A 15,395-nucleotide genomic window follows, 5' to 3' on the forward strand; every position below is an offset into this window, starting at 1 on the left:
AGTGCAGGGGTGGCACAAGCTGGTGGTGTGGTGATTCCAGGGGTAATTCCATGGGATGTGCCTGCAGTGCTTTGGGAGCTGCTGCTCTCGGCGTGTGGAGCTCCTGGAAAACGGGAATCGAGTTGTCACCAGGATCTCCTGAGGGAATAAATTCAGGATCTGTGCTACCAGTGGCTCTCTCACATTTCTGCTTCTGTAAATTTCATAGCTTGGAGGCTTAATCATGTGCACTTGCCAGAGAAGCAGGAATGCTTTGATTTTTATTTGGTCTTGCCAGCTAAGCTGAAAATCCCATTGCAGCCACATCCCCAAGAATATCTGCAGAAGCTCCAGACTTTCACAGAAACTATTTAGCCCTTATTGTTATCGTTGGTGAGCTTTCTAGTAAAGAATCCTCAAAGTCCCTTCAGAAACCTCTGTAGTACAGAGCTTTGGATTTTAATTTTCCCAGTGCCAGGCATGTGCCAAACAGAAGAGCAAGCATGTAAATGCCCACATGAGAGGAAGGAAACTGGGCTGATAATGAGGTGTCACGAGCCAAAGGATGGTCGTGATGGTTCGTTTTGATTTCAGAGTGCAAAAAGAGGCAGTGATAACTTAATTCAAGTGAAATCAATTGTATCTTTATTGATACACACAGTTATGCGATAGAAAAGAAGGGGAAAGAAGAGAGGGAGAGAGAGAGGGAGAGAAAGGGGGGTAAAGAAAGGGTATAGCTACCAACTGACAGACGGGGGTCCTCGTGACGTCGTTGCCAACAGACCACCTTCGCAGTCTCCGTGGCACGTAGGTCAATAGAGCCGTCGTCCGCTGGGGAGGCCTCAAAGTGTGAGTCGCAGGGGGAAGCTTTTATAGTCATTGCAGAAGCAGGGGGCACCCGGCCAATGCACAATGCAGGCAAAAGTGGGGGGCACCTGGCCAGCGTGGGGGGAGCACCCAAGAGTCACTGTGAGGAGCCCCGTTGCTCTGGGAATCAGGTGCAACCATTCAGATCAGGCAGGTTTGGGGCAAGCAGGTCTGGGCTCTGCAGCAGGTACAGCACAGTCAGTCAAAGCAAACACGGCCTCTGCAAACACGGCCAGGAAACCGTGACAGTGTCCATTGTTCCTGCATGGGTACCTGAGGAGGGTGTCTTGGTCCAGTGGGTGCAGCTGCAGGGAGAAGCTTGGATCTCTCCTGTGCTGTGGCCCAGGGTCCAGGGGGGGTCTCAGCCTCTGACAGTCATGAGGCAGAAATGAGGGATTTTCGGACCGACTCTTACACCACCCCGTGACTCACGACTGGTCGGCAGGAGAGCTCCATCAGTTGAGTTCGTTGCGTTGTTCTGAAGTCTTCAGGACTCATTGTCAGTGTCAGTAGTATACCCAGGAAAATAGAGTCCAGAGAAAAAGAGAGGGGGAAAAGAAATAGAGAAGGGAGAAGGAAAAACAAGAGATATCATAATGATTAATATTGATTGTTAATATCTCAAAACAAATTATTATGACAAAACAAATCCAATGACATTAAAATTTCAAAACAAATAATTGTTGTTGATTAATAAAACTCTTAAACAAATCATGATGATAAATGATTCATAAAATCAAATAATCAAGACAAAATCTTAACAATATTAAGTAAAATATTAGTTAAAACAATTTTCAATCAAGGCAAAAAATTATTGTAAAACAATTTTCAAGTAGCATGAACAAATTTAAAAATGATTAACACAAATCACAAAAATCAAAATACATAATTTTCTTAAAATATATGTATTACTTAGGCAAAATCCATTTCACAGTCCGCGGCTATGGCCTACTTGTAAAGTTTGTCTTGTGTCAACATCTCTAAGTATATCTATTGTTTCTAAGTAAAGAATGAGATTGCTGCAAAACAAAAGCCAATCAAAATAAAGTTAAAAGAACAACGATGGGATGACATAATTTGTTATCAAGGTCTTGGTTTTATCTAAAATTTCACTTAGATCCTGATGGAGCAACAATTACTTTACCAAAGTGAGGTTCATCCCAATCAGAGTAGGCCGTAGCTTGTGGATCAGTGTGTAATTAGATTGTAAAAGCTGGTAAGAAGTAACTGGAGCTGAAAAAGAAAAATCAAAAGCTGTAATTTTAGTAAAGTTACAAGCACAAAAGTTCGAATGATTTTTGGTTTCTAGTATAACATTTTCTACAGTTACAACATCACAAGCAGTCCTAAAGCATACACATCCATTGCCTACATATAAAAGCACTGTTTCAGGAGTCTCGTTAGGATAAACTTTAAAATGACAAATATTTTGTTCTATGTCTAAACAAATGTAATTTTATTACTTTCACAAATAAAGCCTTGTTGTTCTCGGACTATGCAGTATTCTAAGTTAACAGTTTGCCATTTTTTATCGACTTGACGGGCCCACTCCCTATACTGGAAAAGATAGAGAATAGCTCCATCATGTTTTAATCTTAACACAATAATAGGGAATATCAAATGTATCAAAGCATTACATATGGTCAATACAAAAGCTGTGGCTGTGTTTATAAAAGAGTCATAAATAAAATTCACTAAGTTCAACTAGAATTGAAAATCTCTTTTGAAATCATTGGCATTGTTCCAAATTACTTTCCAAATTTCAGTAGAAAAAGCTGCCATCTTTTATAATTGAGGCAGCCACTAACTGCATCCACTACTGAGACTGGAGGCAGCTAAGAGCTAAAAGATTTAGTTTTGCGATCAATTATCAATTTATAATCATTCACATTTACCAGTTCTCAGTTTGATAATATGTTTGATAATAGCCACTGAGTCGTTCCCAAAGCCAATAAGGACGACTGTAAAAGGTGTTGTCACATTCTTAATTGTAACAACCAATTTATTAACAAATATTTCTAAATCAATACTGTTTAAAATTCTTAATTTTGTTCCTATAACACAAATAATGTTTAAAATATCACCAGTTTTATCATGGTTTTATGTGGTCTTTATGTCCATCGGAGTTCTCCTGTGAAAAGTAAACACAACAGAATCTGCCTTCAAAGGCAGAAAAGTTAGTATGAAGGAATTATCCAGGGTGTGTTTATGCTTGGAACTGCCGGGCAAAAAGCAGTGATTTTGGAACATTTGTTAGCCTCCCATCCATAACAGGTATGAGAAGCCCATTTGATCTTTTCACGTTTTGCCCAATCTGGGACAATTTCTGCAGAAAAGTGAGACTGCTTGGGGCAAAAGGGAGGGGCTGTTCCAGTGACTGAGGCAGGTTTGTCTGGGTTACCATCCAAGTTCATTGTCAGATTTTTTTACAGCTCCAAATGAGGCTCCTTCGGCCACCCCGTCAGGTGGGGGGGGTTGCATATGGAGAAGGGCCTCTCAGGACAACAGGTTGTTGTACTGACAATCCTGAAAAAGCAAAACACCATTCCATGTGGAAAGGATCTGTAGGATAAGTAGGACCAAGTGTTTGGTGGGCAGTTGCCTCAAAAATTAACAATTTTAAAGCCTCCTGATGAGAATCACCCCATTCCCAAATTTTTCCTTTTCTCAGCAGGCTGTAAAGGGTTCTGGCAATTATAGAAAAATCAGGGATGTGTTTTCTGCAAAGCACTAGTAATTCTGAAACTTGTTGCAGTTCCTTCGTAGATTCTGGCATTTTAATTTGATTGAAGGAGGTTATCAAATGCATATCATGCTTCTTTTCCATCAAATTCCCAGAAATTTTACTTTCAGGGGAAATTTGTAGATCAAAGCTTTCAAAGTTGGAGATTATTTTCTGTTGAGGATCTTCCACTTCTATTTCATCCCTACCCACAAAAATATCATCGATGCATTGGTAAACAGCTACATTGTCAGCTATGGGTATTTTTTCTAACTCTTGGGCCAAAGCAGGGTGGGCACGGGTGGGTGAATGTCGGTTCCCTTGAGAAGGAAGGCTTTGCTTTGGCTCCTTGCCTGGGTGCTGAGAGGGGGAGGGTGGGGGGGGTTGGATTGTTAGACTGTTTCTGGGCTCACTGCCCAGATTCTCAGAAGAAAGGTGTGTAATTTGCTGTGACTTTTTAGGGAGGGGTTGCCCTGGCAAATTTGGGTTTTGTTTGGGGACCCCTTTTTTAATATCTAATAGCAACAAGTGTTGGCGGCTAGTGATTTGTTTACTTTTCTCTGGTTTTTCACTACTAGGAGTTTTAACATAGTTGGTCACTTCTACTGCAATTTCACTTAATACATAGACATTACGATCACCAGCAGGTGAATTAGATTGAGGGGCTGGGGGCTGGGAGGGGGTAGGATAAGGACTGAAACCACGATCTGTAGATCCGGTTGGTTCACTTGGGTTTCCGAGGGATCTGTCTAGCTTTTCTACAGAACTTAAAACAATTGCTATAGGTTTAAGTAATTCCAAAGGCTTTTGAATTAAAGGAATCATAATTTCAGGCTTTACAGGCAATTGCATTGGAGAGTCATCATGTATCATTTGCAGGCAGGCAGCTTTGTGAATGTTTTCCATGGGCTGTTCGGGAGTACCAATTAAAGTTAAATGGTTTCCCTTTTCCAAGGGGTTATACCCCTCTGCCCAGTGAGCTGAGCATTGAATCAGGGACCATGAATTATGTTTTAAGGAAACTCCATGTCCCCAATACCCACTAACTTCTTGTTCTGTCAATTTAATTTGATCTCCACCACCGAGAGAAACTCGGGAAACATGTCCTGTCTCTGATTCATGAGGGAACCGCGAGTACTCTCCTTTTAGCTTAGATAATTCAGTGGTGGTGTCTGGGATTTCTTTAGTGATTATTTGTGGGTCTGAATTTTCATCAATATAGTTGCATTCTGTTTTAACTAGAGGTGTTATGCTACGGCAGCAGTGTTCCTCACAATTTTTTACTAACACTAATTCTTTCTGGGGGTAAATCTGATAAATGTGAGGAGTTTCTTTTTCTTCTGCCTTTTTTGGGAAGTCAGCATTCTCTAAATTTTTAGAATATTCATCTCCCAAGGCAGTCCGTAGCAAATTATTTTCATCTCGCAGCAAATGATTTTCATTTTGCAAAATTTCAACTAAATTTTGAAGGGAGTCTATTATTGCATTTTCTTCACTTCTTCGCTTAAAGCGAGTTTCTACAGCTGCGGTAAGGCAGGCTCCCAGAACTGAGCACAGTATGGTTTTATTTTTGCCCAGTTTAAATTTTGTTTCATGTTGTAAAGAACATACTTTATCAACCACACTTTCCAAATTAGACCAGTTATTATTAGCCCAAAATTCCACCTCTGGAGAGGGTCTGGCATTGTGTTTAGCTAGTAGAGCATAAAATTCAGTTTTATGTATAAAATCATTAGTCATTTTGTGAAGGGGATCAGAAAACCACTACAGGGAGGTAATGCTTGGTTGTACACACACAGCTACGCTGCTGTCTCCCCTCTTTCCCTGGGGTGGGTGAAGGGACAAAACCTGTCTGCTGAGGCACTGTTTAGTTACATCAAGTTGTCCCTTCTCTCAACAGGACAGTTCACACACACAAAACAATTTCTCTTTTTGCACTAGGAGATCTTTTGTGAAATCCTGAAGACAGATACACCTCAATAGAGTATAGGGATGCTTTTACCTAGGTGTCTACAGTGTGTGAAGAATCAGAAAAGCCCCCCTTGCTTTCTAGCTTCGTTCACCGAAGTGACGGGCTAGGTGCGGCTGAGGCAAATCTTCCTCTTCCTAGTACAGACTATAGACAACCTGCAACCCCTCTGTCAATCAGGACCCTGTCACGGTGACGCCAATTTAATGTCACGAGCCAAAGGATGGTCGTGATGGTTCGTTTTGATTTCAGAGTGCAAAAAGAGGCAGTGATAACTTAATTCAAGTGAAATCAATTGTATCTTTATTGATACACACAGTTATGCGATAGAAAAGAAGGGGAAAGAAGAGAGGGAGAGAGAGAGGGAGAGAAAGGGGGGTAAAGAAAGGGTATAGCTACCAACTGACAGACGGGGGTCCTCGTGACGTCGTTGCCAACAGACCACCTTCGCAGTCTCCGTGGCACGTAGGTCAATAGAGCCGTCGTCCGCTGGGGAGGCCTCAAAGTGTGAGTCGCAGGGGGAAGCTTTTATAGTCATTGCAGAAGCAGGGGGCACCCGGCCAATGCACAATGCAGGCAAAAGTGGGGGGCACCTGGCCAGCGTGGGGGGAGCACCCAAGAGTCACTGTGAGGAGCCCCGTTGCTCTGGGAATCAGGTGCAACCATTCAGATCAGGCAGGTTTGGGGCAAGCAGGTCTGGGCTCTGCAGCAGGTACAGCACAGTCAGTCAAAGCAAACACGGCCTCTGCAAACACGGCCAGGAAACCGTGACAGTGTCCATTGTTCCTGCATGGGTACCTGAGGAGGGTGTCTTGGTCCAGTGGGTGCAGCTGCAGGGAGAAGCTTGGATCTCTCCTGTGCTGTGGCCCAGGGTCCAGGGGGGGTCTCAGCCTCTGACAGTCGTGAGGCAGAAATGAGGGATTTTCGGACCGACTCTTACATGAGGGAAAAAACCTTTTTTCCCTTCTCCTGCATAAGGATGGATCTCACCTTTTGTACTAATTCTCTTGTAGAAGCTGCATGGCACTGAGGGACATTAGAGAGCTCCAGGTGGAAGTGGAAGAAGCCTGTTTGCATTTTGAATGCATTAAGTATGAAGATGTATGTTGTGAGGGAGGAGAAGAGTAAATGGCTTTTATTGACGACAGCAGACAGCCTGTGTGGGAAGAGACTTGGAGGGCTGAATAAGCAAGTGGAGTAAAACCAATGAGCTAAACCATCTAGAATTTTTTAGAGGGCTTTATTTAACTTCTGAATCTGCTGAGAAGGGAGATAGGGCTGGATGTTTTCCACCTGTCTGATGGTATCTTGGTCAGGATGGTGGGATGACATGGAAAAATCAGGGCAAGAGGAGAGGGTCAGGAGAGAAAAGCTGTCCTGCTCTTTGGTAATAGTGTTTACTGGCTGGATTTTTAAGTGTTCTAAATGTAAGAGCTAGTGTTCACTTTAATTGACCTTGTAACATTCAAGTGCAGGGGTATGAGTGGGGTGAGTTCAGCATGAAGTAGGGATATGTGCCTGTGGATCTCTGCCCTTTCCATTTCAGGGCTTCTGGCTGAAATTATAGGCTTAATTATTGCAAAACTAGTAATTGAAGCTCTGGCTGAGGAGAGCAGTGTGCATGGAAAGCTCCATGTGTGCTGCACTGTCCCACAGTCCCTGGCAGCTCTGGGGCTCTTGCTGCAGCAGGGGCACTGATGAAGGAGAGTCCTGATGTTGTAAAGACTTCAGGACAGTTTCTGTGCCACGTTCAAGCAGTGCAGAACTCCTGGTGAGTTTGCTTTTGTTGTCACAGCCTTGGATTGTGGATCTCTGCTTGGGCTTTCTCTGATTCTGCCAGGTGACAGTGGTCCACAAGAACTGGAATCCAGTTAGGGAACAAAGAGTGGCAGTGCTCCTTCCACGCCTTTCTCTCTTCTCTGTTATTTAGGGGTGAGGTTAGGTACAAAGCTGACATGATTTGTGCTCAGACAGAGCTCCCTCATAACAGGATCTCCTAAGAAGATTTTCTTAACAATCTGGCACCTTCCTTGTGAAGGGAACATGGATGCAGAAAACTTAGCAAGGAACCTCAGGAGGTTTCACCAGGCCGAGTGCTGGAGCTGCCCCTGGTTCAGGACAACCCCAGGATCAGTCCAGGCTGGGCTGAGCAGAGGGAGCAGCCCTGGAGAGGCACCTGGGGGTGCTGTGGGTGAGAGCTGGACCTGCCCCAGCCCTGAACCCCTGCCCTGGGCTGAGCCCCAGCCTGGGCAGCAGAGGAGGGGATTCTGCCCCTCTGCCCCTGTGCTCAGCTGAGACCCCACCTGCAGAGCTGCCCCAGCCCTGGGCCCAGCACTGCAAGGACCTGGAGCTGCTGCAGAGATCCAGAGGAGGCACAGGGGGATCAGAGGGATGGAGCAGCTCTGCTGGGAGGAAAGGCTGGGAGAGCTGGGAGTGCTCACCTGGAGAGGAGAAGCTTTGGGGTGACGTCTTTGCAGCCTTCCAGGACCTGAAGGAGCCAACAGAAAAGATGAAGAGGCAACTTACAGGGGTCTGGAGTGCCAGGACAAAGGGGAATGGCTTTCCACTGCCAGAGGGCAGGGATAGATGGGATATTGGGAGGAAATTCTTCCCTGGGAGGGTGGGCAGGCCCTGGCACAGGGTGCCCAGAGCAGCTGTGGCTGCCCCTGGATCCCTGGCAGTGTTCCAGGCCAGGTTGGATGGGGCTTGGAGCAGGTTGGTTGGAGCAGGCAGCAGCTTCTCCATGAGCAGGTTTCATGCAGCTCCCTCATCTTTCTGTGTGCACTTCTCATGCTGGGGCTGCAGACACGAATCTACTTCTTTGTGAGTTGTTATTTCTCTTGTGAAATAGCTTGCTTTTTAGTAGTCTGCCCTTGGTGCTGCAGAGGAACGGGAAAGATAAGCTGCCCTCAAAGGCAGAACAACCTGACACGTGTGTGATCCCTTCACCCCTGAGAGTGCTTCAGGAGGTATTTGAGTGCTCACTCCCACAGTGACAGAGTGAAGTCATCTTCAGTCTAAAAAGAAGGAGAAATTAGACATTCCTGAGCAATTCCCAGGTGTCTGTGAGTGATTTTTGCTAGGCCTCACAGTCAGTGTGGAGTTTGAGGTTGTCCTGGCAAAACCTTCTCCGTTTTTCTGTTTGAGGAACAAACTGAATTACATGGTGTCTTTATTATTAGAGACTTCTAAGCATGACTAAAAACATTCAGTGTGAAGATTGGGAGCTTTATTAGAAGATATATCAGTTCTCTGTGGTCTTTGCAACTGGGAAAAGGGAGTATTTGAAATGCAGAGCAGGTGTTTTATTTTTAAGCGCATCAGACTTTCCATATAAAAAGATTCTGATGTGATATGTGGGGGAAACTGAGCACGAGCAAGAGACTGAGATGGGCAGAACAGCAGGGAGGGAAGATCCTGGGGACAGGATGAACATTTCCCTGAGTCATGAGACACCTGTGTGAGGGGGAAACGAGGAGGGGGGCTCGTACACCAGAGCTCACATGGCTCCTGCCCGTCCTGCTGCCCTGGGAGAAGGGAACTGGGCCGGACAGACTGCTTCTAGGACAGTGCCAGCTCTGAGTGCCATTGAATTCAGGCTGGGTTGGCAGCTGGGCAGCCCTGGGTTTTGTCAGAGCCCCTGGCGAGAGCAGTGGTGGCAGGAGTGGTGGTGGCAGGCCTGGGAATTCCTGCCCAGCTGCCCTGGGATGTGGTGCCTGTGGGCAGCTGTTCTGTTCTGGGGAGGTGGATGGTAACACTTTGCTTTTTGCTCAGGATTATGCGGGAGCAGCCCAGTGTGGTGCTGGGGGTGGCCCACACTGTTGTGAAGAGAATGTCCCCCTTTGTCAGGCAAATTGACTTTGCCCTGGACTGGATGGAGGTCGAGGCTGGACGAGCTGTTTACAGGTGAGATGCAGACAAAATTCTGTGTTTGTTGAAATTTTCCTACTTCAGGAGCTGTGCTCTCTTGGAGATGTGTGAAATGAGAACCTCAGGCCGCACTTATCAACCATTCCATTGAATTTATTTATTTGCCAATTTAGAGATTATTTTCTTTCTGCAGTACCTTCAACATTTTTCAGTCTCTTGTCTCCACATGCTGCTAAATTATTCTATATTATTCCTCATCTTTTTGTTGTCTTTGTAAGCTTTTTAAGTGATATAATTGATTAAGACACAGTTCCATGTTCTGGTGGTAGTTTCTGCATTGTTGAGGGCATGAAGATCTATTGCTCAGAGGTTTTCAGCCTTTCTGAAACAAACAGCAAAACTCAAAGGTAATTCAGTTAGGCTTATTCAGCAGTAAATTGAAAACAGGAATTTTGTGTTTAAGGGGCAAAAGTTACCTTGGGAAAACTTAGTTTTATGGATATGTACTAGGATGCGATTGAGCTGTTGTGGTTGCTGCAGTGGTGGGAGAATAACAGTCTCATTTAGAACATGATCTGTATAATTGTAATTTTTATAACCATACCTGCAGCACCAATGCCAGTAGAAGTTTTGGATTACTCTGTGCATCAAAACACTCCTAGCTGTCAGTATCTTGTTAAAATCTTCTGGAATTCTTTGCCTTTGTTTTAACTCCACCATCAGAGGTGTGGCATTCCCAGCAGCACTGTAATTGTGGCAGCTGGATATAGCAAAAAAGGTCTTGGTAGACAAAGGTGTGTGCACCAAATTTGGAGCCCCTTGGGGGTCTTGCTCTTCGATGTGCAGAATTCCTCTGCACATCCACGTTGACCTTGCAGTGGGAACAAGCTCCTGAGTAACCAGGAACAGCCTGAGGTGTCCCCTTGGGCCTGCTCACACCTTGGACATCCCCTTGCAGTCCAGACAGGGAACCCCACAACTGTCTGGGTTGGAAAAGACCTTAAAGCTCACATGGTGCCACCCCTGCCATGGCAGGGACACCCCCCACTGTCCCAGGCTGCTCCAAGCCCCAGTGTCCAGCCTGGCCTTGGGCACTGCCAGGGATCCAGGGGCAGCCACAGCTGCTCTGGGCACCCTGTGCCAGGGCCTGCCCACCCTGCCAGGGAACAATTCCTGCCCAATGTCCCATCTAAACCTACTCTTTTCATTTTGAAGCCATCCCCCTTTGTCCTATCACTCCTTATCTCAGCTAATTGTGCACAGCCTGGACATTTACACATTAAACATATTTCCAGTCACCTTTTAACATGTTCCTGCTCCATTTCTCATTTGCTCATCAAGGGTCAATTAAACACTTTCCTGTGTCTTCCAAGCCAGGCAGTGAAAAATCACCAACTTACTCAAAATCTCCAGATGCATTTGCTGAGGCAGGGACACTCCCTTAATGCTGGTTTGTTGGGAAAGATGAAAGTTTGACAAGAAGGTTTCACAGATATGTAAGTTTAGCAGAAAGATCTCTGAATGTGGAACCTGAAAGCAGAATAGAGATGGAAGCAAGTTTTTGATATAGGAGAATAAAAGATGTCTCAAGCAAGAATTGCTGAGCCAGTTGTTACTGGACAACTAAGAAAGCAAAGGTTGAGTTGAGTTGGAAGGAGGCTTTATGGCTGGAGCAAAGGATATGTTGATCACAAAAAAGATGTTTTTAGCAAGCAGAAATAAGTCTTAGGAAAAGCAAATGATAGACAAACAAAAACCATATTTTTACCAAGTAGAAACGAAGTCTAAGAATTTTCCACTGCAAGAAAATGGAAAAACTTCAAGCTTAAACTGTAACATAATAAGATAGTGACAGTAGCTATGACGGGCCATAGTTAAATGTAAAAGTATTGTGTGAGATGTTGATTGTTGTTATGTATTAAAATGCTCAGCAAAGAAAACTGTATAATGCAAACCAGAACCAAAGGGGCTTCAGGCTTGTCCATGAGCTGGAGCTGGCAGCTTTAGGCTGGGCTCTGTCACCCATGACCCAGCGAATGCTGTAACCTGGTCTGTGCAATGAACAGCATTTGGAGGAGCTGCCTGATGTCCCAAACATCCTTTGTTGACACATGTCCCACTCTGGCTGTTGGTTCTTTTCCCTGCAGGCAGGGGGACAAGTCTGACTGCACGTACATCGTGCTGAACGGCCGCCTGCGCTCCGTGCTGCGCATGGACGACGGCAAGAAGCACCTGACCGGGGAGTACGGCCGGGGGGACCTCATCGGAGTGGTGAGAGGGGCAGGGAAACGGGGAGACTGGGAATGACCCCACAGGGCTCTGTACAGCTGGGAAACTGGGAATGACCCCACAGGGCCCTGTCCAGCTGGGAAACTGGGAATGACCCCACAGGGCTCTGTGCAGCTGGGAAACTGGGAATGACCTCACAGGGCCCTGTCCAACTGGGAAACTGGAAATGACCCCACAGGGCCTTGTCCAGCTGGGAAACTGGGACTGACCCCACAGGACCTGTCCAGCCTGAGACTGACCCCACAGGGCCCTTCCAGCTGGGACACTGGGATTGACACCATGCCAAACACACACAGAGTCCTGCTCTCATCCCTTGTTAACTTTCAGGGCTTCCAAAGTTAAAAATACAGAAAGCTCCCTTCTGCCTGGGAAGTTTTTGTAGTGGTTGGTGAATGGGGTTCTTAGACTTGATTTGAAAAGAAAGACAAACCCAAAAATGGTCACTACCAAACCAGCAGGTGCTGCCCAGTGCTCCTCTGTGCCGTGGGTTACTTTCCTCCCAGTGACAGCAGTGCAGCCTGTTGGATCAGGGCTGGAGGAATTGCAGGATGTGTGCACTAACTGGGGATTTGAATAAATTGAATAAATCCATAGGAGGATTCAGTTTACATGAGCCCTCCCTGGAAGTGTCTAGTCCAACCTCCTCAGAGTTAGCAGAGCTGACTTCAAAGCTTTGTCAGGTTTTTCCAGGGAGTGTGTAATTATTATAGATATTAAAGCAACTGTTCATTTCAAAGTTGTAGTATTTATCCATGTTTAATTTCTCTCTTAGGTTCATTTTTTGTTTCCCAGACCTAGTTAACAGCAGAAATAGGAGTCATAAATATGCGTGGCTTGTTTGATTTTTATATTTAAAATCAGAAGATTTCTGAAGTTCTGAGTTTGTTGTTCAGGCCCTTTTCTGCTTTCTGAGCTGAAAACTAAACACTGAACATGCATCTGTTTATAGGCAGAATTACCATAGCTCTGAAGCCAGAAAACATGTGATCTGGGATTAGAGCTATGGGAAGAAATAATTTTTTATAGAAATAAAGGGGAAGGAGGAGTCCGAGGCTCCCCTTGGAGAGCTGATCCAAAATTTTGCCTGTGGAGTACATGAAGCAGGTCTGGTGGTGCTCCCAGCAGAGACAGGGCTGGGCTGGGCTGCTGCTTGCCCTAGATTTGATATTTCCACGTGCACAGTGTTTAAGGATCTCTTCCCACACTCAGTGTTGCTCTGGCTGAGGGGTTGTGTTGGCTTGGGATTGTGTTTGGAGAAGCAGGTCCATGCTGGAATGTGCTGAAGCACACCCACAAGTTTTATTTGGTTTTTTATTTCTTTGGGATACCACATTAAAGGTAAAATGACATGGTTTGACAGGAACTAAAGCTGACATCTTTTGTGACTAATCACGATGGTGTGAGGCCTTTTGGTGTGTGAAGAAGGGTTTGTCAGTTTTGTCACATCCAGGCATTTTCCTGCTTTCCTCTGCCTGTGGTGATCTGCAGCTTTTCACTGTCAAACTCCTGGAGTTTTGCAGAGCTCCCAGGTTAAAAACAGACCTGTTCTATTTTCTGAAAGCAGTTTTAAGTGACAGGGCAGCATATGGTTCTCAGAGGGTGGCAAGGTTCTCACAGGGTGCCCAGAGAAGCTGTGGCTGCCCTTGGATCCGTGCAAGTGTCCAAGCCAGGTTGGACCTTGGGGCTTGGAGCAACTTGGGGCAGTGAGACGTGAACCTGCCATGGCAGGGGTGGGATGGGCTTTAGGTCTCTTCCCACCCAAGGTTTTTTTACAATTCAGTGGCTCTATGAAATGGCCTAAACTGTACCTCCTATACAAGGGCTGGTGCTGGTATTTCCAGGCTGGCCCAGCTGTTTGTCTGGGCAGGAAGGAGGAGGTGGATTGGGGGATGGACTGGGCTGTGTTTGCTGTAGCAGTGCCTCGTTTGCAGGTGAGTGCCCAGGCAGGGATACAGAAATGCAGTCTGTGCCTAAAGCACAAGTCACTGTTTTGGATCCACGTTATGACATGAATCATGTTGGAGATTTCAGTAACTCTGTGGACGTTGTCATCTCCTTCCTGCCCACAGCTCCCAGCCCCACTGACTCACTCTGCCATTTGTTGGAAGTGTCTCCATGCTCTGGCTGCCTTTTGCAAACATGGGGGAGGATCTGTGAAGAATGCCAGCATTATTGCAGAGGGCATTAGCAAAAAGATATTTTTGCTTTTAAGAAGTTTTGTTTATCCCCTTCTGCGGAATCTGTTATAAACCTTTAAAAACCTGCTGAAATGTTGGGTTTTTTTCTCCCTGACATTAACATAATTGAGGTTCTGGGTGCTTGCAGGGAGTGAAAGCAGCAGTTGGTGTTGGTAATTGGTTTTTGGTGAACTGGTGGCTTGATCCTCCCCAAATGCCTCCGAGACCCTCCCGTGTCACCCGTAATTGTGCGCACTAAGAAAACACGAGAGTCTTGTAGTCAGTGGCTTTTTGTTTACTGCCTCTATGTCAGAACATTTCAAATGCCACGTGCCATTTGCATAAGAGATGAGGCTCTGCCATTTCTGCTTGCAGAAGCAAAGCAGTGCAAGATGAAGGTTTCAGACAAGATGTTGATTTCCAAGCGTGTGCGTGCACTCCCAAGGCTCAACTCATGGCTCAAACTGTTTTGTTCCCTGACTCAATGGCATCTGTTCCTGAGGCCTGTCGAGGCAGGGGGAGAAGAGCAGATTAGAAACTGAAGTTTCCTTCCCTGTGGAGTTCCTTGAAGAGCTGACAAGGACAGTTCTGTCAGGGGAAAGGGATCCTGACTCTCAGGGAGACTTTTTGAAGAGTCACTGGCTGCGGTTGGCCCTATTGACGGGCAACTCCAATCACTACATCTGGTCAAATCAAGTCAAAACTCAAATTAGAAATTTCCAAGAAATTTTTAAAAGACCATGATGAATCTGTTAAATAATGCCCTCCTTGCTGAAATACAGTTGATATAATTCTTGCTTTCTAGAGACTGAGATTTTACTAATTTAGGGGAAATCTTTTAATTTGGTGGTCCATTGCTATGGATGCACTTATGAAAAATGTTGAAATGTGAATTTTATCTACCAGCTAAAGGGTCACTTTTCTTCTCTTACTATCACTTCTGCCAGGCCCGGGTGATCTCAGAGGAGAAGACAACTGTGTGTTGATGGAGTGAAAGGGCTTCTCTTCACCAAGCTACTTGTTTAAAATGCGTATCTTAGTCTCTCAGTTCTTTTCTTGGTCTTGCTGCTTTGGTTTTGATCTTGATTAACCACTGGAAATTGTAGTTCTTGCTCTTGTTCTCTTGATCTTACTAGCATTTTGTTGTGTGTGAGAGAGGTTTCCTTTCAATCTGATTTTTGTGCCTGTCAATAGCAGGTGCTGGCCCAGGCTTTGAGGTTCTGTTGTTCCTGGCAGCGCTGCTGAGACTGGGGCAATTATCCCCTGGTTTATTCCAAACTGCACAGTAGGATCTCAGAACACAGGGTCACAACTCCAACCATGTGCTGAGGGTGGGTGTTCCTTGCTTTTTGCACTGTTGGGAGGACAGCAGTGGGTGAGGAAAAGGCAACAAACCCATCAGAGCCATCCCTCAGAATAACCTGCTGCTGAATTGAAGTTGTTTGTGCACTGCCTGCACCCTTCAGACTGCTGCAGGTGATAGAACCTTCAATGCAGTGAGGTTTTTATGCAAGGCCACACT

At 45.5% G+C, this 15,395-nt stretch overlaps 1 protein-coding gene across 2 annotated transcripts in view; it reads left to right on the forward strand.

Moving 5' to 3' along the window:
- The window catches only part of PNPLA7 (patatin like phospholipase domain containing 7), a 130,178-nt gene that overhangs the window by 32,032 nt on the left and 82,751 nt on the right, over positions 1 to 15,395 (forward strand). For both annotated transcript variants that reach the window (XM_063409725.1, XM_063409726.1), the window contains exons 18-19: positions 9,312 to 9,443; positions 11,555 to 11,678. In XM_063409725.1, coding sequence (XP_063265795.1) covers positions 9,312 to 9,443; positions 11,555 to 11,678 — 256 coding nt within the window. The remainder of the gene's footprint in view (positions 1 to 9,311; positions 9,444 to 11,554; positions 11,679 to 15,395) is intronic.

Source organism: Prinia subflava, chromosome 12 (genome assembly GCF_021018805.1).
Source record: "Prinia subflava isolate CZ2003 ecotype Zambia chromosome 12, Cam_Psub_1.2, whole genome shotgun sequence".
Classification (NCBI taxonomy): Eukaryota; Metazoa; Chordata; class Aves; order Passeriformes; family Cisticolidae; genus Prinia; species Prinia subflava.